Raw genomic sequence first — 25656 nt, forward strand, 5'->3', positions numbered from 1 at the left:
CAATATTAGTCATCACCATACCAAAGTGGTGCTGTTTCTAAATAAACTTTAGTTAGCGAGCAATGAGTTCAGTTACTTGTATTGAAACAGCACTTGCAGATTTCAAAGTTTAAGACATGTAATGCCACACGCTTGCATAAGAGACAGTCCTTGACTTTTTGGGGGGGAGTCTTAAGACAACAACTGCATCACGTAAATGGAGGCGGAAAACAAGCATGCATTACTGTCCCTCATCTTCCAGCACATGCCACAAGAAGAGAGAGATGTAATTATTTTCCCAAGATTACACAAGGGTTCTCTGGAAGACAGTCACAGGCCAGAGCACATAAATCCTTAGCTGAATCCAAGGCTTTAAGCATCGGGACACCCGCCTCTCACGTGTTTCTAGACTCTGGCAGTGTCTTCTGGTGGCCTCAGGTACCATCTGAGCACCACAATAAATATCTTCACTGACTGCAGGCAAAGAAGATTCATGTATTATTGCTAGCGAACTTTTCCTAAAAAGACAGGACACAGACACAGCAGTAGCTAGAGCTATTGCTCACACTCACAATGGAAAAATGGTCTAAAGAACTGAGTTCAGAGAAGAGTAAATCACAGGCTAAATCCACCTCTTCAATCCACCTCCCCAAAGGGGGCCGAACTTTGTTTGTAACTTAAGCTTACTAAACGGCAAGAAAGGCAGAGGCCTTAGCAAACCTGCTACAATTAAAAGGAAAAAACTTGCAACATCATAGAAGAAGCATCCCACAGTTACCAGGATAACAACACTTATCTGTCATCTTTCAGCACACACTGCGCCTTCCTAGGCCTTCGGATTCAGGGTCCTACTTGTCTTTCAGGGTGGAATTGCCTTGCCCTATTCTCAACTCAATTTTAAACATAAATTCTGAAAAAAAAAAAAAAATCAGCCTACAGCCTGCAACAGTTCAGCACTTCCTTTTCTATCCTTTCACACAGGAGCCAATCCAACACTAACCTTTACTTGGAGCATCGCAGACTAGGAGCTTGCTCCTTTATTTTCAAAGCCACATAACCCTTGCGAGATGACCAGTGGGAGCAGAAGGAACAGAAAAGCCTAGGCTGGCTCCATTGCTTAATGCTCCAGGTTACTCATTTTGCTTTCCTAGGGAAGAAAACCATTTTGACTGCTAGACTCCCCAACCTTTTTCACCACAGGCTGAATCCCAAACCAGGCCACTATCCTCAAATTTCTCCACTAACATTTGCTGTGCATTTGCAAAGCCATCTATCCCTTCCTTGCTATTTTGCTGTTGCATGGCAAGGACCTTTTAGGCCAGCAACAAATATCCAGGTTTTTCTTCTGTGTATGTTTGCCCCTGACCAAAATAATACATTACTAATAGTTACCTTAATCTTTTGTCAGAGGCACACAGTGCTTTTTGCTGCTTTGTGTATGAACACAACTAGCACTGACCTTCAGGGCGTGTGAGTGCAACTAAGAACAACTTACTAAAGTTTAAGAAAGTTGTACCAAATCTAACAGAAATTGTCTTTCTCACACTTTATAACCCAGACAGTTTCATATTGCGAGACACACCTTCACAGAAAAATCCCTCTAACAAATTCAAGAAAGGGTAAAGCTTGCACACTTGAAATCCCCTATCTGGGAAACCAGGAAAGCTGTTCTGCCTGTATCAGTTGTGAATCTAGTAGATAGCTTTACACTGTGTGCAGGGGGAAGCATTAGAAATGCAGCTGAGAGTTCTGCTTTTCGAACAGAAATTTCATGTTAAAGCAGAAATGTGCTATACTGTCAAATTAGTTTTTTAAAAAAATCATTGCTACACAAGAATTGGAAGTAGAAGCCCCCAGTGAGGAAAAGCCAAATCAACACCAAGCAATTGCTACGCAGTCACACGTTATGTGTACTGACGCTTTCCCCCCCTTCTCCCTCTGGTCTTCCTTCATGTTGGAGAACAGCATCTGTTTCAGCTCAAGCACTGACCACGCACGCTGCACAGGGAATCAGGGAAGATACATTATGACCTCAACATACTTTTCCTCATAGTATATCAATCTTAGGGCCAGCGCAGCCATCCCTGGAATGCACCACGTTCTGCAGAGCATTTCCATTCTCTTTCCCTGCTACTGCAAAAGGAAACAACATTGCTGCTGGTTTAATCATTAGATCACATTTATCCCTGCTATAGCCTTAAGGATTTCATTGAATTTTGGATCAATGGGGTTTTGTGCCCGGATCCCACAATGCTAACAAGTAGTGAACACCCCCACACTCTTATGCATGTACACAGAGATTTAAAGTGATGCTGTTGGGCACAGCTCCAAGTACACCTGCTGCTTCTCTCATTTTGTCACTTGGCAAAAAAAACCCAAACCAAACCAAACCAAAACAAAACACAAAAAAACAAAACCCAAAAACAAACACAAAAAACTAATGCAACAGTTCATGTGCATGGAAAATGGTAGCACTAAACACAAGTCTATTGTCCGTTTCAAGGGAAGAGTCTCACCAGCTAAATCATCAACAGCAGATACAATAAAAATCAGTTTCTAGGTCAAAGAGAAACAGAGATTTCAGTTTCAAAAGTATGCAAGCTATTGAAGTGTCTTGTTTTTCAAGAAGCTTAGACCGTGGGCCCACCACAGGCTCATTTACAAAGCTCAAAAGCATCAGGGTGATTAAGTGCTATGAGTGTGTCCACGGGCTGGACAGCATTTAGCAGTGCTGAGTGTGATGCATGTATGACATAGCATACTACAGCTACATATAGCTTTGGAATTAAAAAAAAAAAACAACATAAATCTCCATTTTCAATGGGTTCATCAAATCAAGACAAAGAGAATGAGTGACAATAACTATGGACACAACTCGCACAAGGCACTGCGATAACTTGTTGTTTTACATATATCATCCTTGTTAAACATATTAATGGATCTAACAGAGTACCACTGTGGTGAGCAGTGAGGTGTTGGCAGCGATACTGCTTTTTAATAGGACATGTTTATATATGCTGCATCGTCATTGTGAAAGCACTGAAGCTCTGGCCTTATCCCAAACAGAAGTACAAGCCTGACATGAAAGTTCCTGTCTGCCCTTCTCTATTTGTGTCATACAGGAGGGCACAGGTGGTCACAAACCTCTTTCAGGTCTTAAAATTCAGGGAGATAGAGCAAACTCATAAGAGATCCTCGTTACCTCGTTTCAGTAGTATATACCAGCATCCCCTAAAACTGCAATAAATCGCAGTGATAAAACCTACACTCCTTACTCCTGCAAGTACCCAGGACTGCAACCCACACATTCACTGGATAGCTGAAGGTAAGAGTAAATGACAGTAAAAAACAGAAATCTCTCTGCACCAAGAATTTACATAACTAGCTCTAGTTACTGCTAATGAGACTGGTTCCCTTAACTCCTCCATTACGTTTTCCTGCATTTTCAGCTAGCTCTAGTAGCAAGATACATAATAAATTATTATTAAATAGAAACCAAATGCTCACATTTCAAGAACGTAAAACTACAGATTAAGCAGTGCACAACTACTTTATTCTAACTAAGATCTTTCAACTAGCAGCCTGGTGCACTAGATAAGGTACCTGAAGCTACTTCACTGTGCACAATCTGCCCTCCAATTTTGGAGTTTTTGAAATATTTAAAATCTTTTCCCCTCCCTTTTGCCATGGAAAACACCTACACAACTAGAGAAACATCAGTTACAGAGGAGAAACTGTGTAATCAATTTTGTATATTTGACAGCAACTTCCATTTTTTCCTTCTATCTTTTTTCATCTATAGCAAGGATTTACTTCCTTTTTTTTTTTTTTAAAGATGGATTGTATTTTAATAGAGCAATTGCCTTGAGAGCTTCCTACTTCTTGTCTTATAATACACCAATAGCACTAAAAAAAGACAGCGTACAGAAAGTATTTCAACTATTTTAATCTGTCCTTTGAGAGGAGTCAGCAAATGGAAGTAAGGAGAAGACTACAGTCATACGATCACGTAGTGGTCCGCAGACCTCCATAAGACATGGACGTCATTTTAAGAGTCAGCGAGCTGCAATACATTTAATCTTGCTGTTCCATACTACTGCAAGCACATTCCATGTGGTTGAGAATTAAGAAGATCTCTTGAAATTACAAACGCTGTAGCAGCACATTTATTAGCAACTAACAAACATTGACATTAGACAAGCAGGCACTGGTCAAATTGCCCAGACTCTATAAGGCTGTCACTCCATGCAACAAGTTATCCAGCATGATCCTGCTTACAGAAAAAAAAGGAATTTGGAGCAAGGGAAAAACTAGCAAAGAAGGTTGCCAACAGTGTTCTAGAGCAGTTTCTTTCAAACAGCATCCATTAACCCATCCCAGGCTTTCTCCCAAGGCTCTCAGGCACAACTCTTACACAAATGTGTGGCAGCAGGCTTCTCTTTCAGCCACTGGGACCAAGACAGCTCTACATCCCACAGCAAACCACCACACAACAGGTTGTTGCAAGTATGTTGTACACAGTCAGTCACTTGAAGAGAGAAGCTGAGCGGCTTACACCATGAGAGCCCCTTTTTAAAAAGAAAGCAGCTATGTACATGCAGAGCTTCAGTTGCCACATGCAGAAATCCCTTACAACACTTGAACAGGCAGCTGCCGAAAAGCAAACGCCAGCTGGCAGTGTGGACAAGCTCCCTCTGAAGCCATCCCATGTGCACGGTCTCTCCAACACAACTTCTGTAGCCTCTCCTGTAGAGGCTGGAAAACCAGGGGCCTTCCCCTTGGTGTAAGAAAGGGACGTTCCCAAAAGTGGGGGCAGAGGGAAGGTATCCGGAAAAAGAACAAAACAAAAGAGAGGGGAAAGGAGCAGTAGGAAGAAAGAAACAAGGAACAAGAAGATGGAGCAAGACAGAAGACATTTTTTGTATTGATACCCTCCACCATAGTATCCATCAGGGAAAATAGAAACAAATACAAGTATCAAAGATAAAAAAAGCATTGAGAGAAACATGGGGAGAGCAAAGGCCAGGAAGAGTAGCTGCACCAGTGTCGTGCTCAGGTTACTGCTTCCTACCAGGTCCTAAACTCTAGAGACAAGATGTTAAACAAGGCTTTTGAGCAGCCCATTCTGCTCTGGCATATCAGAAGGAACCAGTCACCCACGCTTCCTAATTGTGGTACTCATTTGGGGATACAGAAGACAAAATTCAAACAAACAACTTTAGAAGCTGTTCCAAATGACCAGAAGAGTCTCAGTGCCAGAGCAGCTAGCACTTACCCACTCTGAAAAGCCTTGACATCCTTATCATTTGTGTGTCACAAATTCCCACACAGAGAGGCAACAGCACCAAAACGACTCCCTTTCTTGTTAAAAAAAAAAAAACAAAACCACATCCAACCCCAAGTCAAACCCATCAGACAAAACACCTGCAAGGCAGAAGCCCTTGAGTAGGTTGAACCATTTAACCTACAGGTAAACAGACTCTGTGATCTGAGAAGTTACAGATCTCATGTAACACCTATGTGGCATCAATACTGACACAGTAAGAAGATTATTAGAAAAAAACAACCCACAACAACTTACAACAAATAAATAGCTCCTACTGAACTGACTAATGAGAGGTGTTATGTGGGAATAAAACACACCCTTTCCCAGGTTTCACGAGTGCTGCATGGGGCCTGTTCAGGTGCCAACCATTAAATGATCAGAGGACTGCAGCAGGTAATTCCTGATCTGTTTAAGGAACAAAACACTTTCTCCAAGGAGTAGGTAATTCATTATTACAGGTCTCCAAACTAAATCATATTTTGAGTATTTCGTAGTTAAAACCAAAAGCCAGCGACAAAGGCAAGCTGGGCAAGGGCTACCAGGAAGATTGTACAAAGGTCAAGGTTAAAAGGAAAAATAAAAAATCATGCTCTGGCACAGATCCATGGGGCAGCTGCTGAGTCACAACCCCTTAAACACTCATTAACTCAGTGCTGTTCCACAGGAATAAGGGCACCAAGCACTGGTCCTGTGCCAGAGTGTGGCCCTGAGTTAGGGTACAGCCCTTCCTTCCCCAATGAGGTGCACAATGAACATGCTGAGAACAGCTGGACAAGACCAGTGAAGATCCTGTTCCTGCCTGAGGCAGGCTCTCACCATTACATGCACATTCTTAGACATAAAGCAAAAGCAGGCACCATCTCTGCTTTCATATATATATTTATATACACATAAATATGCGTACACAAACAAATTATACATACAAATGTGTACATATAGATATATAGCAATATCAGAATATGCTGCTCACACTTCACTCACCTCACTTCAGGCATTATTGTACATATGCACATATTCCCCCTCTTCACATTCAAACTAGCGTTACAGTTTTGGCTTTCTCCATGGAGAAGCTGGGAAGGAGAGCATTGCCTACCAATAGCGTATTAGGATAGAAAGTTTCAGGACATGGACAGTCCTCAGATACTCTCCTCTGCCCAAGCAGAAGAAAGGCACTTTTCGATTCCCTCCTCTTTCTTCCCTTCACCCTCCTTCCACCTTCTCTCTTACTTCTCCAATAGCATAAGAAAAATTACATCACATTTCAGGATAAAAATGGCTAAAACAAAGTGAATGACTTGACATTTTAAGGTAGGATCAGGCACAAACTAAACCACAACGGAGTGGCAGGTAGCCAGCAGTACCTCCGAATGGCCCACATGGCTTTGCTGGGCACAGAAAGGCCACTGCTCCGCTGCTCCTCAGGTGACGCCGGGTGGCAGGAGTTCCAGGTGCCCCGGTGAGCAAAGCGATGCTTCCCGTTCTCCCGTCCGGCTGGAGGGACCTGCAGCGAGGCAGAGGGAGAAGCTGCGGGCTGCCGGGCAGGTCTCTGGTGGATCCCCCCGTTTCTCCTGATTATGCATGCAAAGAAAAGAGGGGGGGGGGGGGGGGGGGGAAAAAAGAGGTGAAAGGGGAAAGAAAAGGATTTAAGGATTTTTATGTTTCACATTTACTTATCAAAAGGTTGAACATTACGAAAACAGCACAAAACAGAATCTAACTACAACAGATGACACTTTATTTAATCCAAAATATAAAGTCTTTGCTCACTGGGAGGACAGGATTTATTAGTTCCTAACTAGATCTAGAGACCTGACAGCAACAGAAGATGAGCACTCTCATATCAAGCTGTTCTCTGGACCTCTGGTAAGATGAGAAGGACTGCAAGGAAGAATATGGTGTCATTCCTAAATTTTTTGCTGCAGAAAATAATTGGTGTTCTGCCTCATTTAAACAGAAAACAAATCTTTACAGGTTGCAGGAAGGAGCACAAGGAGATGAGTTTCAGCAGCATGTAGAAGACTGCTGGTTTTCTGCTGCCCCCTAAAAAAGCCAAATACAGTCATAAAACCCTGCGAACCAGACAGACAGAAAAGTGCACAATACATGCAACCAGAGCAAATATGAAAATGCAGCACATCTGGACTAAAGAGCTTCATTCCTGCAAGCTAAATAACTGCAACATCTGGGCAACTGGGTGCTAGTGAAGCAAAGAAATAACCTGAAGAGGCCACTAGAATGTGAATCTAGGGGAAGGGAGAAGGAGGAGGGCACAGATTTTCCCCCAATTAATTAACATTTGTGTTACCTTTAGCCAGGCAGCTCATGGAACACGCCTGGCAGACTGTAAATGCAAGTGTTAGCAAGTGTGCTGGCTGTCACCCCAGAACACTCCTCACTGGCTTCTTGCCCACCAGTTACACCATTATGAATTACTTATCCTGTCAAAATAGGAGGAATCCTCTGCCAATCCATCGTACCTGCCTTCTGATTGCTATTGCTGCTAGAGGGGCTGGAGGGCGGGCAGATGGACCTGAAACATGGTTCATCCCCCATTAGGACCTACAGGAATGGCTGAAACAGGAGAGAAGCTTCTGAAAGGGGAGAGTCCCTCTTCTCCTCCCCGCATTTGCTGCTCTCACATTGTGCCAGTGCTGGCACTCCCCAGACCCTTCTGGGAGCTGATTTAATTCACTACTGCAGAAAACACGAATTCAGTGTTCTTTTTTATAACCTAGGTACACCTGCTCACGCAGGGGTGTGACAGGCTCCAGAGCCTGTAGGGCAGAACACAAGAAGCAATGGCAGGAGCAAAACCTCCCATTCTCAGTGGCAGTAAACTCTTATGTTCTTATGTTTGTTGATAGATCTGCACCAGGTATGGTTTGTGAAAGACATGGATAAAAAAACCCAACTTCTATCAAACAAAAAGACTTCTGACTTTTAATGGAGATATAGAACAGCATAGTTATTTGTGACATTAAGTGGGTGAGGGAGACAAACTTCAGAGTATTTGATTTTTCTCCAGTGACTGCTGAGAACTGCTAATTATTCCAATCATTCCAGAACTGGCTATTCTCCCTCTTTTTCCATTCTGTAAAGACAGAGAGGATCACACCTGATTTTACTACTAAACATCATATGGTATTTCTACAGCCGTGACATTGTGACTGAACAATCAAGCAGATGTTGAAAATGGAACGAGTTAAGCCAGAGAAATCTTACGTTCATGCTTCAGTCAGAACTCCCACAGAAAAAATAAACGTTAGTCTTGCCAGAGTGAATTGAGCATTTTAGAGATCAGTTCTTCACATTGGGTCTATCTGCCCAGCAAAAGTTACCAGGCAGCAACAGAGTAACAAAAAACAAAAATGAAACCTTTGTGCCCTCCAAACTTGTCAAATGCGTGCCATGTAATCCAGCAGGGCAAGTCCATCTCCCACAGTGCTGTATATAATAATATATGTTTTGCACACGCAGGTAGCAACACTTGAAAAGCATGGTGAGCATAGCAAGTTACTTACAGTTTGAGTCCATTGCAGGAGAGGGAAAAGAAGTCATAAACCAAGCAAACACCAAACACAGTGACTCCAGTTTCTTTCACCAGCATTGCACACGTCCCAAGGAATAAACTAAGCAGCAAAAAGAATGGGGAGGCAGTGGGAGGGAAATGTTCCCCAACATAAAGCTGATCCACACTCCTGAAAAACAGATTTGACAAATATTTTAACTTCTGTGTTATTTTCATATTTACTACATTCACACAAATACTGAGATACTTTTCCTTAATTTCTTAAGATGCTGGTAATAAGGGACATGAACAATCTACACTGTGTGCTGATAAATGAAGAAAGGTTTAGACACAGGACAGGAAGGGAAAACACAAATATTGAGAGGTGCACCAAGAACTTGAACAGAGGAGGGGAAAAAGACAAGCAGAAAGATAAAGTGGACTTGAAACAGTCAGAGGAAAGCAGAGTAAGCACAAAGACAGAAAGGGCAGAATAACACCTGCTTTCCGTCATCTAGAACACACATGCTTAATTCTCCTTCTGTGATAAAATACACTATGCAAGCAAAAATTCCTCCATCCCACCCACACTAGCCCAAGTCAAAGATGTCTCCTGATCATTAACAGACCACGCAGCAAGTCTGTATGAGAAGGAAGAAGGTTAAGAATGAACAAAAATCAAATGTGATTCCTGCAGGGTCACTAACCAGTTTTATGTCTTAGTATGACATAATGATGAAAACAGCGTTGCAGGTTTGTAGCGAACAGCCCAAGAGGGATATAAGCAGTTTTTCCACGCAGCCAAGACGACACAGTGCCATTCCAAAACAAAGTAACAATGCAACAGGGGCAGAAATCCCATTGAGTAAAGCTATTTCTTTATCTATACTTGTTCAGTCACAGTTTTAGGACACAGACCAGCAAACAGTGCCAAGTTTTCATCTGAAAAGGATGACTAATGGTCTAGACACAATCCTTAACTCTGCCAGACCAGGTATTTCAGAGTCCCACAGTCACAGCACGTGTTTCAAAGGCAAGCACTCATCTGTCCATTCTTCACTCCACATACGGACAATCTGCCTTCTGTTGAAAACATTTCTTCACAATTTTTAGCTCTACAAGCCCTCTTCTAGTGTATGGTCAGCTGTAATGTCAATGGAAGAGGGGACCTTAAAAGCTGACATTCCTTCTTAGGTTTATTTGTTCTCTTAAGCATCACTAATTTGGCAGTGCACAGCTAAAAGCAGGGGCCAGGATGCTTCCACACAGCAATGCTGGGGGAAGTACCTCTGCCAACAGCAACGGAAAGCTGACAGGTTTCCCCTTTGTCTCCTCCTCAGACTAGAACACCTCATGATATTACCACAACCGATAGCAAGGATCCATACCTATTATAGGAGAGAAAAGCCAACAGAAAGAGTAGACAGGCAAGGACATCCGCTCTGCCTACTATACCTGTTACCTAAAAGGAAGAGAGACACACGGGTGTAAAAGCACGTATATAAAAAGGCATGTGCATTCAGTGACAGTTTCAACTATCCATGCTAACTGCTACCATTGTACGCTTTTTATCTTTCAGTGTTATCCTCCCTCAATATAGTGAAATGTTACTTGTTTAGTGTAGGATATGCTCAGTTTTGTCTGCTGCATTTCTCACTTGGCAAAACAAATGAGTAAGTCAACAGTTAAAGCATTCTTTACTTTCGAACTAAAATTATTAATAAAGTTGCATAAAGAAATGCCAGTTTTAGGGATATTTTTAAATTTTGTATAATAAGGCTCAAAAGAGAAACATACCCAACTCCCAGAACTGAGATTTTTTAAAGAAAAAGACTAATAAAAGAGCAACTCTTTGGAGAAGACTTATTATATAGGAATGAGTCAATTATTAATATTTGAATGAACTTTATCACCAAAAAGTGACAGAGTGGTATGTATTTTATTCTTTCTGAATAATCTGAGTTTGAGAGATTTTTTTTTTACATATTAATTAAACAAATCTTTTTATAAAAAAGGGAATACTGAAGAAGAATGTATAAACACTCTTTTTTACAAACCATTTCAATATTCCATTTCATAAAGATCTAAAAATGGCCCATAAAGCAAATAAAAGGCCCTTTGAAATTTTGCCTCTTTTGAGATTACATAATTAAGCTATATTCAGTGCTCTGGCATTTATTTTAACCTTTTTAAGTTCCGACCCAGACAAAAATAAATTCAAAGAGTCCCTCTACTAAAACCTCCCTTATAATATAAGGCTGTATTATCGAAAGGAGCCTAGCTGATTAGTTCACACGAGACAGCACAGGGAGTATCTGTAAAGCTCGTGGCTTTCTGTTATTAAGGTAATCTCTCCTCAAAAGTTCTCAGCCGTGGCAGCCGTTTCCCTCGCTCATTTACAAAGGCTCCTAACGAGAGCGTGTGATGTCAATGGTATCTCAGCTAATGAGTGTATTTCTTTTTTTTAAGTACGGATAGCTAGGCATTGCATTTCCTTCTCAAAGACAGCAAGACCCATTTTATCTACAGAAGTACCTCCCCATGCTAACAGACTGCAGTTTTAGCATGACAATGTCTTAAAACGTTTCCTTATAACGAACAGAAAAATGTCCAACATGAGCTGTAGCTCTGTAAACTTACCATGACTTTTATTAAGCTAAGAAGTTTTTTCTGAGGATGATACTCCTAGCTTTTAATTGAAATCAATATAAATTAATCCATGGGTCATACCACCTCTATCTGAGCGATCTGCTGTAGAATACACACTAATGCTCCCTTCACTTTTTCTCCCTTAAATTGATGACTATAGGAGATGACTGAGGGCATGCAACAATGTCGCAGCAGGAGAGCACAGCCTCACTGAGGTCTTTGGTTTCAGAAGACTCTACATTTTCATCAGCTGAATGACTGTCAATTTATTCCTGGCATCACTGATTAGGACCATCAATTAGAATTTAGTGCTGGAGCAGAAAGATTGAAGATGAATACACTTTTTTAATGACTTCTGCAAATTATTTTAAATATAGTATATTCTCACCTTTGCTCCTCCACAGCAAAAATCACAAGTACCATATTCTGTATGACTCAGAGGTTTCTTTAAGAAAAAAAAAAATTCAAAGTATGCATTTATTTTTAGCTTTTGTGTCACCCTTTTTTTGTGTCACATACTTACAGCCTCGGTGTGAATGGGATGCACAGCAAAGAACATTGCCGTGACAAAAGCAAGTCGACAGTCCTTGAACACAGCTTTGTCACAAGTGTACATCAGCACAAGAGTCACTAGACAGTGTAAAATTACATTCACTGCGTGGAAATAGAAGGGGTTCATACCAGCCAGCAATATGTTTAACCTGTACAGAAACAAAACAGAACCATTACTAGACTGGAGAGGTCTTGTCCTTGCTATTGCAGGACATCTTTCAAACACTAAGTTATGCTTTTTGAATGATTTGCAGTCTTATAATGTACGTGCTATTAAACTAATTAGTGAGGATCGCTCTGAACTTCTGGTTTATCTGATTTAAGAGAAACCACTTCCCCAAATTTTAAAATACGTGGCTGCATTTTGCAACCTTTTTGACACGGAGATGGGAGAGGCTTGTGCCCTCCCAGTACAGTTTACTGCAGTGAGACAACGTCTGTGCTTCCTTAGCAGCAAATAACACTGGCCAACATCAGAAGTACGCAGTGCTTGTCCTATTTCCCTGTTGGCACCTTCTGCGGTTGTCTCAGCCACGTGGCAGCTTTACAATACGGGTAGTTATTTGCTACTACAGAATAGATGCTTTTGCTTGGGAACAGGCAAGACAAGGACTCTGTAAGGCACTGGAGCATCTGCTTAGCATTACTGGTGCATTTATTCCCATTTAACTTTCAATATCCTTTCACATACTGAAGGTTAAGCCTTTATTTAAACGCTTTACTGACATCAGGGCTGCATTAAATAGCTGATCTAATAGTTAGCATCATTTTTATAAGGACATTGATTGTAAAGATAAGTTAGCTAACACCACCCTAGACTCAATGAGACAATTAGGGTTCATTATTTGTGTCGATCGTAAAAAAAAATAAAATATAACAAGCTGTTACGACATTTGTTTGACAGCGCATAGTAACACATTTTTCTGGTCACTGTTTTTTACAGCCTGCTTGCTTAACAGCTGTTGACAGGCTTTGCCTTACATGCAGTTGAAGATAACTCAATTCTCTTCAGAATTAACTGCATCTGTACATTTGGACAAATACATACATACACATGGTGTCTCTATTTAGGGAAGACTCCATATATGAACAAGGAATTTGGAAGCACTAATGTTAAAGGACATTTCTAACAAAAACTACAAGACACCCAGTGAAAAGATGACTCAATCTAAATATTTCGCATGTAGCTGTAAACATGCTAAAGGGTCAATAATCCTTCCTGTTATTACTAACAGACTCCAGGTCTCCCACGACATGCGTGATGCAACAGCAAAGCCACTGAGTTGTTGCTACTAAGCATACCTTAGTTTTTTGGTGACACAGAGGAGGTATGGTGTGTCTGTGAGGGCCAGACAACATATGCTTTTTATAAATACTCTCTGCATTCCTTACTCATAAGCAACAGAGTGCTATCTGTCCTTGGCTGCATTTTCCAGGCCAAACTAACTTTACCAGACCAGGAGTCTTACTTGAGCATTCCTATGTTGCTCCCACTGGAGTGTGTGTGGAGGCAATAGCTGAAACCCAGAGAGTTTGGGAAAAGCAAGATGTCAGCATGAGTTGACCTTTCCCTTTGAAGTATGGGTTGATGCAGCTACATTTTGACAAGACATCGGTCTGTGTGGTTCAAGAATACATGAAGAGTTGGGGCTTTTTCTTTTTTTCCCCCCATTTCTCCTGCAATTCAGGGTAGCAGCACACATCACTTTTCCTCATTTCTACCAGCACAGAATGACAAACCACAGCAAATGGCAGTAACAGACATCCAGCCAGAGTTTCAGCTGTAAATACACTACAGCAGCAGGAACCCCCAGACTTAAATCTCGTTTTCAGCACGCTGCGGGGAACAAGGGGCAGCGTAGGACCACCCTGCCCCAAAGGAGCTGAAATTCCCACTCAGAGGCACCTGCAGACATGTGCAATGGCAGGGACCACCTGCAGAACCCATTCTTTATACAAATGAATCATTTCTGGCTGTAAATCAGCTGGATGGAGCACAGTCATCACTATTTCTCCCCCTCAAATGCCAAAGTGTGCACTGGCAACCTGATTTATGGAGAAAGCAGATGCGGGTGGGTGAGGACAGTGAGGGCAACGCGTGCTCAGGCTATCAGATATGAACCCATGCACCAAAATGTGAGAGACTCTCATTTATTTATTTATTTGGCCAAGTTATAAGGAGCAATCACTAAAAACATGACATCAGACAATACTCCTGAAAAAATCTCTCATTCGTCTCCGTGCATCACATCTGATCACTTCCCGTCCTGCAAAACAGGTCTACTGGCAAGAAAGGCAGAACCTGGTAGGGGAAGGATCTTCCTGCCCCCATCAGATCACCTATCCCACAAGCAGGGTGCGTTCTTCATGCATCTTCTTGGGGCAAACATCAAGTCAAGGAGGCTTGTAAGCTGTGAGTTACCTGATGTAAGTTACTGAAAATAGCTATGCAAAAGCATCAGCTTCACAGCTTGGCTATTCCCCTGTGTGTTCTTTAAAACAAACAAACAAACAAACAAACAAAGGCAGAACCAAACACAAACATAACATCACCATGGTATTCAGATAAGCCTTCCATTAAACCGCAAAATCTGACTGCAAGCATGCCTCAGTGTATGTTTTAAATACCATCTTTGGTGGTCCATGAACACTAAACATGAATGTGTGCAGGTGCTATATTCACACCCGTGGTTTTTTGCTGCTAAAGCTCTTTGTCGTAAGAAATTAGGCCACATGGCAATGAAGGAAACATTCTTTTGTCCTGAAACAATCCCAGCAGAATGATTTCAAAATCTTAGCAGTGGCTGAGTTTATTGTACATCAAATGGGTGAGCAAATCTGGGGCTCCAAACAGCTCTAATCCAAATCACAAGAACTTTGCAAAGTTCCCCAGCATACTCACACCCCCCATAGGGTGTGAAAAAAGCTGCCTACTATGGGAAGCCAAATTTGCTCCACTGCAGACCAACTTCTGGGCAAGGGAGCAGGAGGTGGGTAAATCAAAAATGACTTCTCCCTTCTTAAACTTTAATATCCTTACAGAGATTCAGTCTTGTCTTTGTTTACCAGCAGCAGCATTACCACAGAGTCATGTAGTAATTATACCTGGTATATGGCTCAGCAAACAAAGGAAGTAAAACAGAGATAGGAAACTCAAAATTAAGTAAGAAGTGGTGTTTCTCCAACTTAAGGTTCATGAACAGAAGCTCTGGCAGGCAACAACAGTACTCCAGTGGGGGAGGGGTTGTCTTTATTTCTGTATCTAAACTGGCTGACAAATGGGGAAAATACTTCAATTTTTTTAGTTGCAAGCCCCAAAGACACCAATACTACCATCATTTCTAATTACAGCATCGTGTAGGCTGGAAGACCATAGCCACTTCTGCATGAAGATAGTAACATCTGTCTGAGCTAAAGCACAACTTGTAAGAAATGTGTTATGGCCTTGGTGGAGCGCACAGCTCAGAGAGCAGATGCTTTGGGCTGGACAGGCTTTTTGAACTGACTGTTCATCAAACCAGGCAGGTGTTTGCAAATAGTATTCTAAAGATTTGGGGCTGAACAAAGCAAGTGACCATGCTCCTAGGAATGGAGACACTTGAAAGAGGAGACACCACCATCTCGGACAAGGAGGTCTTTCTTCAGGGGAGCCACCTGCAAAACACTCAGAGAAGAAGAGTTTTGCATTACTTCAACACCTCTTCTGAAATAGTCCCTGGAAGTGAAGAGGGTGCTAAGCCTCCTGAGAAGTGAATGGCCATTCAAATGCAAAGGCCCTCAAAAGGCCCAGGGGAAAAGGAGGGGAACAGCACATACACCAAAGAGCAGTATCTCAATACTAGGTGATATTGACAGGCATCTTCTAATAGAGATGATCAACATCACCCAAGCTACCACCAAAACAAAATCTCATTACAGAAATCTCAGCATCAATCACATGCCTCACCAGGGCAGAGAAGGCTGCACTGAAACATGGATTCAAGCAAAGACTCTTTTCCCAACACTGGTCTTTGCATTCAAGCGTTGCAGCATGTGTGGTTCAGCATGTCACACCCAAGGCAGAGCACTGCCAAAACTACATGCCCAAGCAGGAAGTATACCAAAATAAGATATATGCCCCAACACAGAAATCCCTTGATTTTGTAAGGCTAATGGATGTTTTCCAGGAACAGTGGTGTAGTTTGCCTTGCCAGCTTTTCCGTTCCTCCACCATCCACTCCAGGAAAAGGAATTACATAGCTCCACCTCTCAGCAAAAGACCTTCACAGGCACCAGCTGTTGAAGGTCCACTGAGTAGCGCTTATAAAAGAGCTCTCCAGAAGAAAGCAAAATCATCCTCGCTCTTAAAAGAGTAAGCAACACCTATCAGGACCCCCAGTCACCCACTCGCCCTCCCTCCCCCCAGCACAGCTGCCTTGTTTGAAGAATGGCATTTGTAGAGCAGGGACCATGCACCATGCTACCCTCATGCCATGGACACTTACTCCTCCTCTAGATATGTCATCAGGCAGGGACACATCTTCTTGGGTAAGCAACTCCCCATAAAGGAAGCCTAGAAATCAAGCGGGATTCACTGACTTCCTCGTCACAGACGCAAAACCAGAGGGGTCTATGCTGCAAGCGTATGGGCTTACAGGCAAAGCCCATACGTATTCAGTTACGATATATAATCACCAGTACCCCCAGGCTCTAATATAGTGCTTTTTATCCACTTGTACATACGAAGACTCATTCAACTTTTTTTAAGGCCTCTTATGATTTAATAATAATGTAAACCGTAATTGCAGAGTTTCTCTTTTTATAGACTTTGTTATTATCCCTGGGCAGCTCTTGTTTAGTTTAATCTGTTTTATTATTTTCAAAAGACTAACAAAACCCACAACATGTTATGAAATAGAAATGCACAGGATAATAATGGTAATTTGTTATAGCAAGTAACACTTAATGGAAAGTCTCAGAGCATCCCACACCTCATAAAACCCTCACAGTTTTTATAGAGGAAGGCTCACATGCAGATTTATATAAATTAATCTAACATACAAGGATGGATTAAGTTTCCTGTGATCTTCCCTTCCTTTTGGGATTGTGCGATATATATGGCAAACTTTATGCAAACTAATGCCCAATTTCAGTGCACAGTGCAATCTCCTTATAAACTCCACAGATGCATCTACTGCGTGCCAGCAAAATGAGCACTTGCACTCCAAAAGTGGTGCAGCTGCATCAGCGGCTATAATGGTTAAAGTCCTATGTGGAAACTGCTCAAAGATTAATGAAAAACCTGTAGCAGTAAAAGGAAAATAAGCCCCCTTTGCAGCAGCATTCGTGCAATGGCCAGCACAAGCAGGGCAGAGTTTCGCCCACAGTGCAACAGCAATTTGCGCTGATTTGTGTTGATAATCTTTTCACAGTACAGTACAATGCCTCAGAAGTAAATGGACAATAAGGCTTAAATGGTTTGTTACTTGATTTGCTGTAATAGGGAAGGGTGAGAAGACAGAGGCCATATCAATTCCCAAGCTATAGCAATTCCCTTGGAGCACAATAGTCATCACTTAAAGAGCACTGGTTAAGTGTTGGCTTTCAAAGCAGGTTATTGCTTTCCAGCATGGTTAGGAAAAGGTAACAGAAATCACAATTAGACTGGGAAGCAGCATCACCTTGGGCATGGCAAATATGCCAGAGCAGAAATTTCCAGTGAAAACCTAGAAAGCGTGGTTTGATGATCATTCTTGTGCTAAGAATACCAAAAGGATCATTCACACAGCTTTAGATTTGTCTCCACAAACGGCCTTGGAAAATTTAAAAAAAAAAAAAAAAAAAAAAGCCAGATGATGGCGATTTGTAAACTGACAAACCAGGTGTCATTTTACCTAGATTTTGAAAAAAAGAGAGTTTGTCTTCAAAATTATTCTTAAGTAGCATCTCAGCAAGAGCAACGCACTGATGGAAACAAACATCTCGTGAAACTCTTCAGCAGCCAACAAGCAGTCCTCTTCCGAGTGCAGAGAGAAAGAGATGAGAAGTAAGCAACAGCCAAGCTAGGACAGTCACTCACTGAGAAGATAAAATAACACTAACAGAAATCCAGCCTAAAGTTATTAGGCCTAATAAAGACTGTATTTCAAACTGGGGTACAAGAGTTCTCCACCAAATTTGAAATGAGTTTGGTAATCTTTCAGCTCAAGCTGCAGACCATGAAGGAAACGCCATTTTCATTTATACAGAAGCAAAGAAAGAAAAAGAACATGTATAGTGAGTGAAAAGAGAACAACCCTTTTCTTGTTTCCTTTCTTTCTTTAAATCTGAGAGACAATAAATGAGAAAGCCCAGGAAAGCAGTCAGAAGCAGAGCAAGTAAATGCAGAGAAATGCCTTTAGCTAACCAGCAGCAGCCAGAGTACTTTATTTTCATGGACTCTAAAGAGTATTGACAGGGATGCTCCTGTGGGGAAGAAGGTTGGTCGAAAGCTGAGCGTTTTAGGTAAAAGACAACAAAAGAAAATTAAGGGTGACATTGGTGCAATAGGAATAGGATGCCAGATGAGAGAAAATCCCCAGGAACTGGTAGGTGTTAGAGGCAAAACATCACTGAAGCAAGCAGCAAACATAGGCGTGACTGGATTCACCTCAGCCAAGTCTTTCAGGAAAATCTGCCTAGACTTTTAGTGAATTCTTTCCCTCACAATAAAAGGCTTTTAATTCAAGAGACAGATAAATTTTATTAAGGACTGAGAAAATGTTGTGACTAGGTAGAAGTTCTACATGCTTTGTACATACCTCTCCTTCCGGGCAGGTCCTCACCTCTGCAAGTAGCAGGGGTTCCCAGCTGGGTCTGCACCCTCCCTCCCCGGGCAGGGAGCTTCCTCCGACCCTTTCCAGGAGTCCTGTCCTCGTCCCAGGGAATGCAAGCAACACTGCCCGTCCCCCTAGAGAAACACCACCCAAACCTACAACCAAACCCACTAGACACCTGCTGTAAAAATTACATTGCGGGGGAACAAGGAACACCACTTCTGTGTACCGGGAACTGGGAAAAAACAAGCTTTGAGGCACACGCATCCTCTCCCAGACCTGAAATGGCAGCAAGGCACTCTGCTGTGGGCCAGAAGAAAAGCTTTATGCCTAGAAATGTGTCCGTATATTCCAACTATAACACAACCAGTCTAATAAAAGCAACTGCCTCCTCTTCACAAATTCCACCTCGCCCGCTGTGGCTACACCAGCACTACATCAATTTCATGGCAGGTATCACAGTATCAGTATGGAGAGTGATTGCTATAGCTAGGGTAGAAATATTAGACTAAGCTGTACAGGAGAAATACTGACACAATCTTAAACATGGCGATATTGCCCTAATATAGATGTACAGAGTGAAGAAAATACTTGTGCACTGTGTATTTAACCTGACACATTATAGCTCCACTATATTACCCTGTGATGTCAAACTGTAATACAGCATTAAATCAAGAACAAATAAAATCTAAGGTCTTTTTTTCTTCCCTGGGTTGTTTTGGTTTTCTTAAGCTCCCTGTCCTTGAAACTCATGCCACTGATACAGCTGAAAAAACAGAAGGATCAGCTGTAAGCAACTAAATAGATCAGAAGGTTGGCAGTGAATTATTGAAATAATTCTTTCTTTGGCTATGTATTTACATCTAACCCAAGCTCACAGTCACTTAAGGCCTTGATCCGAAGCCACTGGTAGTCTTACATAGGGCTCTCGGTGCCCACACAGAATACTGAACCGTTGCTGAAGGGTCCCATTTACTTCCTAGGCGTGTATGTACCTGAGCCATCACCGGCTAGCAGCCTCGGTGAGCAGACATGGAGGGTCATCCGTTCTGCAGTCGGCAGCTGAACACAGCCTTGACTTTTTAATTTATCATTTTTGCCATTTTTTTTTTTCCAGCCAGAGTACTAGTAGAATGGCTCTGTGGACTAATTGTGAGTCTATGTCTTTTCTGGTGAGAGAGTTGCGCTCCCCTTTACAGCCTGTCTCCCCCAGCTCCTCTCCTCCTGGGCCACCAAAGCCACCCAGCAGCAGCTGGAGTGGACACCCTTACACCCTACCCACAGAGCCAAGCACATTCCCAGTGAACAGTCACTCCCACCTCCTTCAAGTAAGACCATGTACCTCCTGTGCTTCTCTACCCACTGTCATCCTCCTGAGTCTCTGTCACAGCTACGTAGCCTAGACACATCACCACCTTTTCCTTTTCGTCCAGTCTTTTGTCCCTGGTGACCTATTACTTGAGGCACCTCCCTCACCAGCATCTCCCTTGGCAGTGCCCTCCATCCCACTACCAAAGAGGCTGAGGAGGCAGGGCCTCCACTTCTTGACAACCTGCAAAACCAGCAGGCTCATCTCCGATTAAGAATCTTTAAATCTTGGCACTGGGTTTTTTCAAAAGGCTCACCATTTCCTAGCACTGCATACCTTCAGGCTAAGTCTGCTGTATTGCTGACTACATCAAACCTCCATCACCTGCTTGTTTCTGGGCTGAAAATCTACCTAATTGGGGTTTTGGCAGACAAAAAAAGAAAGAGGGAGGGAGGCAGCACTGAGGATTGCACCTTCTGCTTCAATAGCTGAGAAACATTTTTGCAAAACCACTGGAACTAAGGAATAACTTAAGTGCTACTGAGGGAATAAATGATTCACTGAACTTCTGTTAGTGGAGACAAGGTGTAAGACAGAAAGCACTCAGTTTAAATATAAAATCCTGAGAGAATTACAAAACTGGCAGTTCTTCCCCCCACCCCCCCACCCCCCACCCCCCCACTTCATCTTAACATTTTATAGGGAAGACACCAAGAGATAGTATACTCCGAGTCCAGAAACCTGCCTTCTTTAGTAAGAAGCATATTGAATCACTTCTTGGAGAAGAAAATAGCTGCAGGTAAACATCTCTGAGGGACAGTAACTGGAGAAGAGAGCACAAAGTAATTTTTTCCTAAGGACGAAGCAAAACCATTGCCTACATCTCAGCTTCTGTGCAGATGAGGAGTTGTGCTAGACCTATCACCTAACAGCTACCCACGTGCAATAGGAATGTTTCTGAACCAACTAGTTTTAACACTCCTTTACTTTATTGAAGTCAAGAGAAAAGGTGAGAGAAGTTCAAAGACACAAAGCAAACATTATTTAATTCAATAGCCCATGTGTTGGCTTTTTTTCCCCTTCTGACGTTAACCCACACAAAACAATGCAGCAGTTCTGTGAGTATTTTAAGTTTTGCTTCATGGTTCCAGTGACATGGGCCTCTCTTACTTTCCTCTGATCATTCATACCGACAGATCCGGTGTGAATAATGTCAAATACTTGAGCTCTTTCCACTGTTTGGCTCCAGAGCATTAGTCTACTGGAATGAGGGCTGTCACTTAAGATTTCCAATTCATCAGGGACACTGAACTACTGTTAGAAAATTTCAGCAATGTCTGCTTAAGATTTTTCTGACAGATGGGTGATAAATTTTTTAAATTGAGATCATTTCAGGAATACGTAGCATATATGTAGGATATGTTCAGCCTAATGAAAAGTCCACAGGGCATCATGAGTCCTTCCTCTTACTTTCACAGCCACAAAGGACAGAAAAGAGACTGAGACAAAGCTTCTGTAGATTGATGGATCTGTAGATACAAATTTCAGCCCACCCTTCACATCTGTTCTGTGCATGCAGTTTGGAGATCTCCCAGACTTTTAATCTTAGTACAGCAAGACTCAAAACAAGCCTTTCCAGATGAAAGTTTCAGGCAACAGAAGCAGAGCCACTAGGCAGGTATAAAAAAAAAAAATCATGCTACTATTAAAATGCCTTGGATTTGACCAAATTAGCACAAGAAAAGAAATAAAACAAGCAAATAAAAAAAAATAAAGAGACCAGAATACTTTGGTCCCCACTTCCCTTCCTCAGCAACATCCTGCAAAGCACACGTCACAGTTTTCTCAAGTATCCTACACGGATGCCATAAATTCTAACAAAAGTATAAAGAAACAGTATTCATTCCTATTCTGTTAGAAGTCCATTTCTGTTGAGCATTTTACAAGCATCAGGGTAAATCCTTTTTCCTTCTGCAGTAAGACACAGCACAACTAGCAACCTCCTGCTGGGCAAGGCAGGGGTGGATGGCTCAGGCAGGGGCTCCATGAAGCTTGGCAAAAGCTCCCTGCAGCCTCTTTGGAAGCACTGGGTTTGGAGGATCCACTCCACCCAGATCTTATCGTCTTCCTCTGACACCCTACTGCTAGACATGAAACGGGAAGAATGTGGAAACTGGAGGGCTGGAAGGATATTTGGGACATGGTGGAAATAATCTTCCTCTGCAGCCAGGGAAGATAAGTGATTCCTTCCCTATTCCAAATGCAATGCCAAGCGGTGAACAAATGACTCTGCCTTTGACCCTATGTCTTAGCTGTATGGTTATTACAAGCACTTGAGGATGAAATGTTGCTCACAAAATTAGTCTCACTAATTTCCAAAAAGGACAAGACAGAGACAGCACTTCATCTTCTTTTTTTTTTTTTTGCACATACCCCCCCCCTCCTTTAAATAGGAAAGGCAAAACCAGTTCAGAGTTGAGACATATAAATGGGAACTAAAGCGTTTAGTTTCCATTCCATTATTAAAGTTTAAGATTCTTTTGCCAATTAGCATAACATAACCTGAGTCCTGCAACCCGATCCAGGAGGCCAAGTCCGGCACCAGTATCGCATGGAACACAGTCAGTGGTGACACATGCAGGTTCACTCACCTCTCAAATTAACCCCCAGATGTACTGCTGGAGGAATGCATTAATCAGACTGCTCCCTAAACTGCGACAGTTTGGCTCGACACCCGATGGAGAAGGTGCACAAAGCTGTCTTTGCCTCTGGCTGCCTACAGCCCCTCCACTCTCTACAGAAACCTGCTGAGAGCCCCTTCAAGGAGAAGGTACGAATCCTGTCCTAAACAATCCAGTTTGCAAGGGTCTGTGCTGCTCAGTTTTGCTTTACAGGGGATATGCCACCCTGTGCCCATTCAGCCCTGCTTCCCCAGATAGTCGATAGAGGAGCTCTCGCCTCCAAGCCCACCCTTACAACCTCTGGGCAGCAAGTGCTCTGTGGGAGTGCCCAAGGGATGCTGCGTTCCCTAAAACTGCTCTTGCCTCACAGAAACATGCAATTTTCACATAGTTCATAAATGTTATTTATAACTCCGGTATTTTAATGAATAATTAATTAGCAGAGCCAACCAGACACCAGTAACATCTCCTCCTGGCATACTTACCACTGTGTATACAGTTTGTTCCAGACACCTGCCATAGGTTTGTAACAACCATCTACCAATCACCTACAAACAGGACCCTAGTGCTGAACATCACTAGTTTGTCTAAACAAACACCCGTATCATTTTCAAATACTAAAACGCGGTAAACATTCACTATCACTTATGTTTCATCAGAATAAATTAAAAAAAGAACAAGCTAATGGAAAGTATGCCAAACTGTATGAATTGTAACTAAGCTGATCTGCGACAAATTATTCTCCGAGGAGAGAGAGAGAGAGAGGCGTCTGGGTTTTCCTTCTAGGATTAGCGATGGTAACTGTCAGTCACTTTGCCGCTACTCAACTTCTCTTTATTCCCGTAAAACCGAAACTCCTCCTCAGCAACTCTGCCCGGCACACAGGGAACATCTAAGGCAGACGAGGCTGGCGGGGAACTCCGAGGCTGGCTGCGAGGCACGGCGCCCTACCCCGGGGGCAGCCCCCTTCGCTTAGCGTGAAAAAGAAAGGTGGGGGTGACTATGGGTCTGCTTCAAAACAGCACCGGGGAAGTTTCCGGCACGAGCATTGAAATGGCAGAGAAAAGTACTGGAGATAAAGCAGAGGAGGCACTCACGGGGAATTCAATTCGAACGCCTTTCTCACAGCCAGGAGAGCTTTCCGAAACGCTCGGTTTTCCCTTTCATCCCCCGTCAGCCCGGGGATGAGGCGCCACCTGTTCCCAAACGGCGAGGGAAGCGGGGCACTGGCCGGGAGAGCGGCGGGCTCCCCCGCAGCGCCTCCTTATCGTTCCTCTCCTCCGGTTAACTTCTACCGGGCCGGGCCGCGGGAACACCGCCTGAAGCGCCCTCCCGCCCCCTCGGGGCGCACCCCGTCCCACACGGCTCCGGCCAGAAATGCTGAATCACGAAGCCGAGAGGAGACGGTGCCGGGGGGGACCCACCTGACCGCCCCCCCCTCCCTCGAGGGTGGCCGCCTCCCTCCGCCCGGGCACGGGAGAGCCTGCGGCGGGCACTTACTTGAAGGTGAGGACGCAGAGAGGCCGGTAGGACTTGTGGCTGGTGTTCTCGGCCATCCGCTTGCCCCAGAAGTCGTTGGCGAAGGCGGCGGCCACGGGGGCGGCCGCCCTCACGTCGGGGTTGTTCACGATGGCCCAGACGTCGTCGTGCACGAACTCGCCCCGCAGGGAGTTGCCGTAGCAGAGGACGCACAGCCCCGCCAGCACCGCCGCCGCCACCGCCCCGCCGCGCCGCCCGCCCGCCGACGGGGACGGGTAGGAGGGCGGCGGGGCTCGGTCCCGGCTGCGGGAGCCCAGCGCCGAGCCCGTCACCATGGCGCGGGTGCGGGGCGCCGCGCTGGCTGCCCCTGCCCCGGCTCCGGCTCCGCCGCTGCGGCGCGGGGAGGCAGCGGCGCCCGCATGGTGCGGGGCGGGCAGCGGGACCGCCGCCGGCCGCCCGCGCTCTGCCGAGGCGCAGCCTGCCCGGCTGCAAATAAACAGCGGCCGCCTCCCCGCGCCATCCCTCCTCCTCCTCTTCCTCCTCCTCCTCCTCCCCCCCCACCCCTCCGCACGCATGCTCCTTGCCGCGCTGTCACCCCGCCGCCACCTCAGCCCGTCGGCGCGGTGGGCTCTGCCCCGGGTGGCCCCCGCACACGGGAGGAGGGAGGCGCGCACGGCACGGCGCGGCACGGCACGGCAGCACCCACGCGAGGCCGTGCTGCCGGCGGGCGGGGTGTGCTGCGGGGCTGGGAGCGGAGCCCTGGTGCGGCGGGTCCCCTCCCGTCACTGGCGGGGGAGAGGTGCCAGGCTGCCTTGCCGCCCGGTGCCAGGGCCTCCTGCGTCCCCCCCTCGCCGGCGTCCCCCTCCACGGGCAGGAGTAGCCTCCCTGTGCCCCTTTCCACGCTCACCTGGGGAGTAGGAGCGTCCCAGCCGGCTCCACGGAATCCACACCGCTCCGCAGCATCCACAGCGTGCTTGACGATCCACTCCACCGCATCCGTGCTGCTCCGCAGCATCAGGGCTGGTCCACACCATCCAGGCTGCAGCATCGTCTGTGCCAAACAGTCCCCCGCTGTGTCCTGCTGGTGGGGAAAGCATTTTGGTGCCATGGAACTTGTCTTCTCTACTCTGGTCCATCACCTGTCCCTCTTCCAAAACCACCAGAGAGCTGCCTTCTCCAAAGCATTGTTCTGACGACAGCAGCATGTCCATCCCTTCCCATACGCAACCTTTCTTGTGTGACAACTCTCAGTAACTTTTGCCTAAGTAAAGGCCATGTTCAGGTCATCTATTCATCCATGTATAAAAGGTATGTGGCCGTGGCTTTTTCAGAAGACAGAAAAACAAGGACTCTATTAACAATTTTTTACCATTTAAATA

The 25656-nt window shown here is 44.2% G+C and overlaps 1 protein-coding gene across 3 annotated transcripts in view; it reads right to left on the reverse strand.

The window, feature by feature from the left end:
• TMTC1 (transmembrane O-mannosyltransferase targeting cadherins 1) overlaps nt 1-24612 on the reverse strand; it is a 141622-nt gene extending 117010 nt beyond the window's left edge. The window contains exons 1-6 of one of the 3 annotated variants that reach the window (XM_086467434.1): nt 24299-24354; nt 11986-12163; nt 10202-10275; nt 8827-9003; nt 8047-8049; nt 6667-6873 (exon numbers count right to left, since the gene is read on the reverse strand). In XM_086467434.1, coding sequence (XP_086323560.1) covers nt 6667-6873; nt 8047-8049; nt 8827-9003; nt 10202-10275; nt 11986-12163; nt 24299-24354 — 695 coding nt within the window. Of the gene's footprint in view, nt 1-6666; nt 6874-8046; nt 8050-8826; nt 9004-10201; nt 10276-11985; nt 12164-24298 lie in introns of all 3 variants that reach the window. The other 2 variants (XM_086467427.1, XM_086467439.1) reach the window with 2 other exon arrangements.
• Nucleotides 24613-25656: the final 1044 nt, after the last annotated feature.

Source organism: Leptosomus discolor, chromosome 1, assembly GCF_034619465.1.
Source record: "Leptosomus discolor isolate bLepDis1 chromosome 1, bLepDis1.hap2, whole genome shotgun sequence".
In the NCBI taxonomy this organism is placed as follows: domain Eukaryota; kingdom Metazoa; phylum Chordata; class Aves; order Leptosomiformes; family Leptosomidae; genus Leptosomus; species Leptosomus discolor.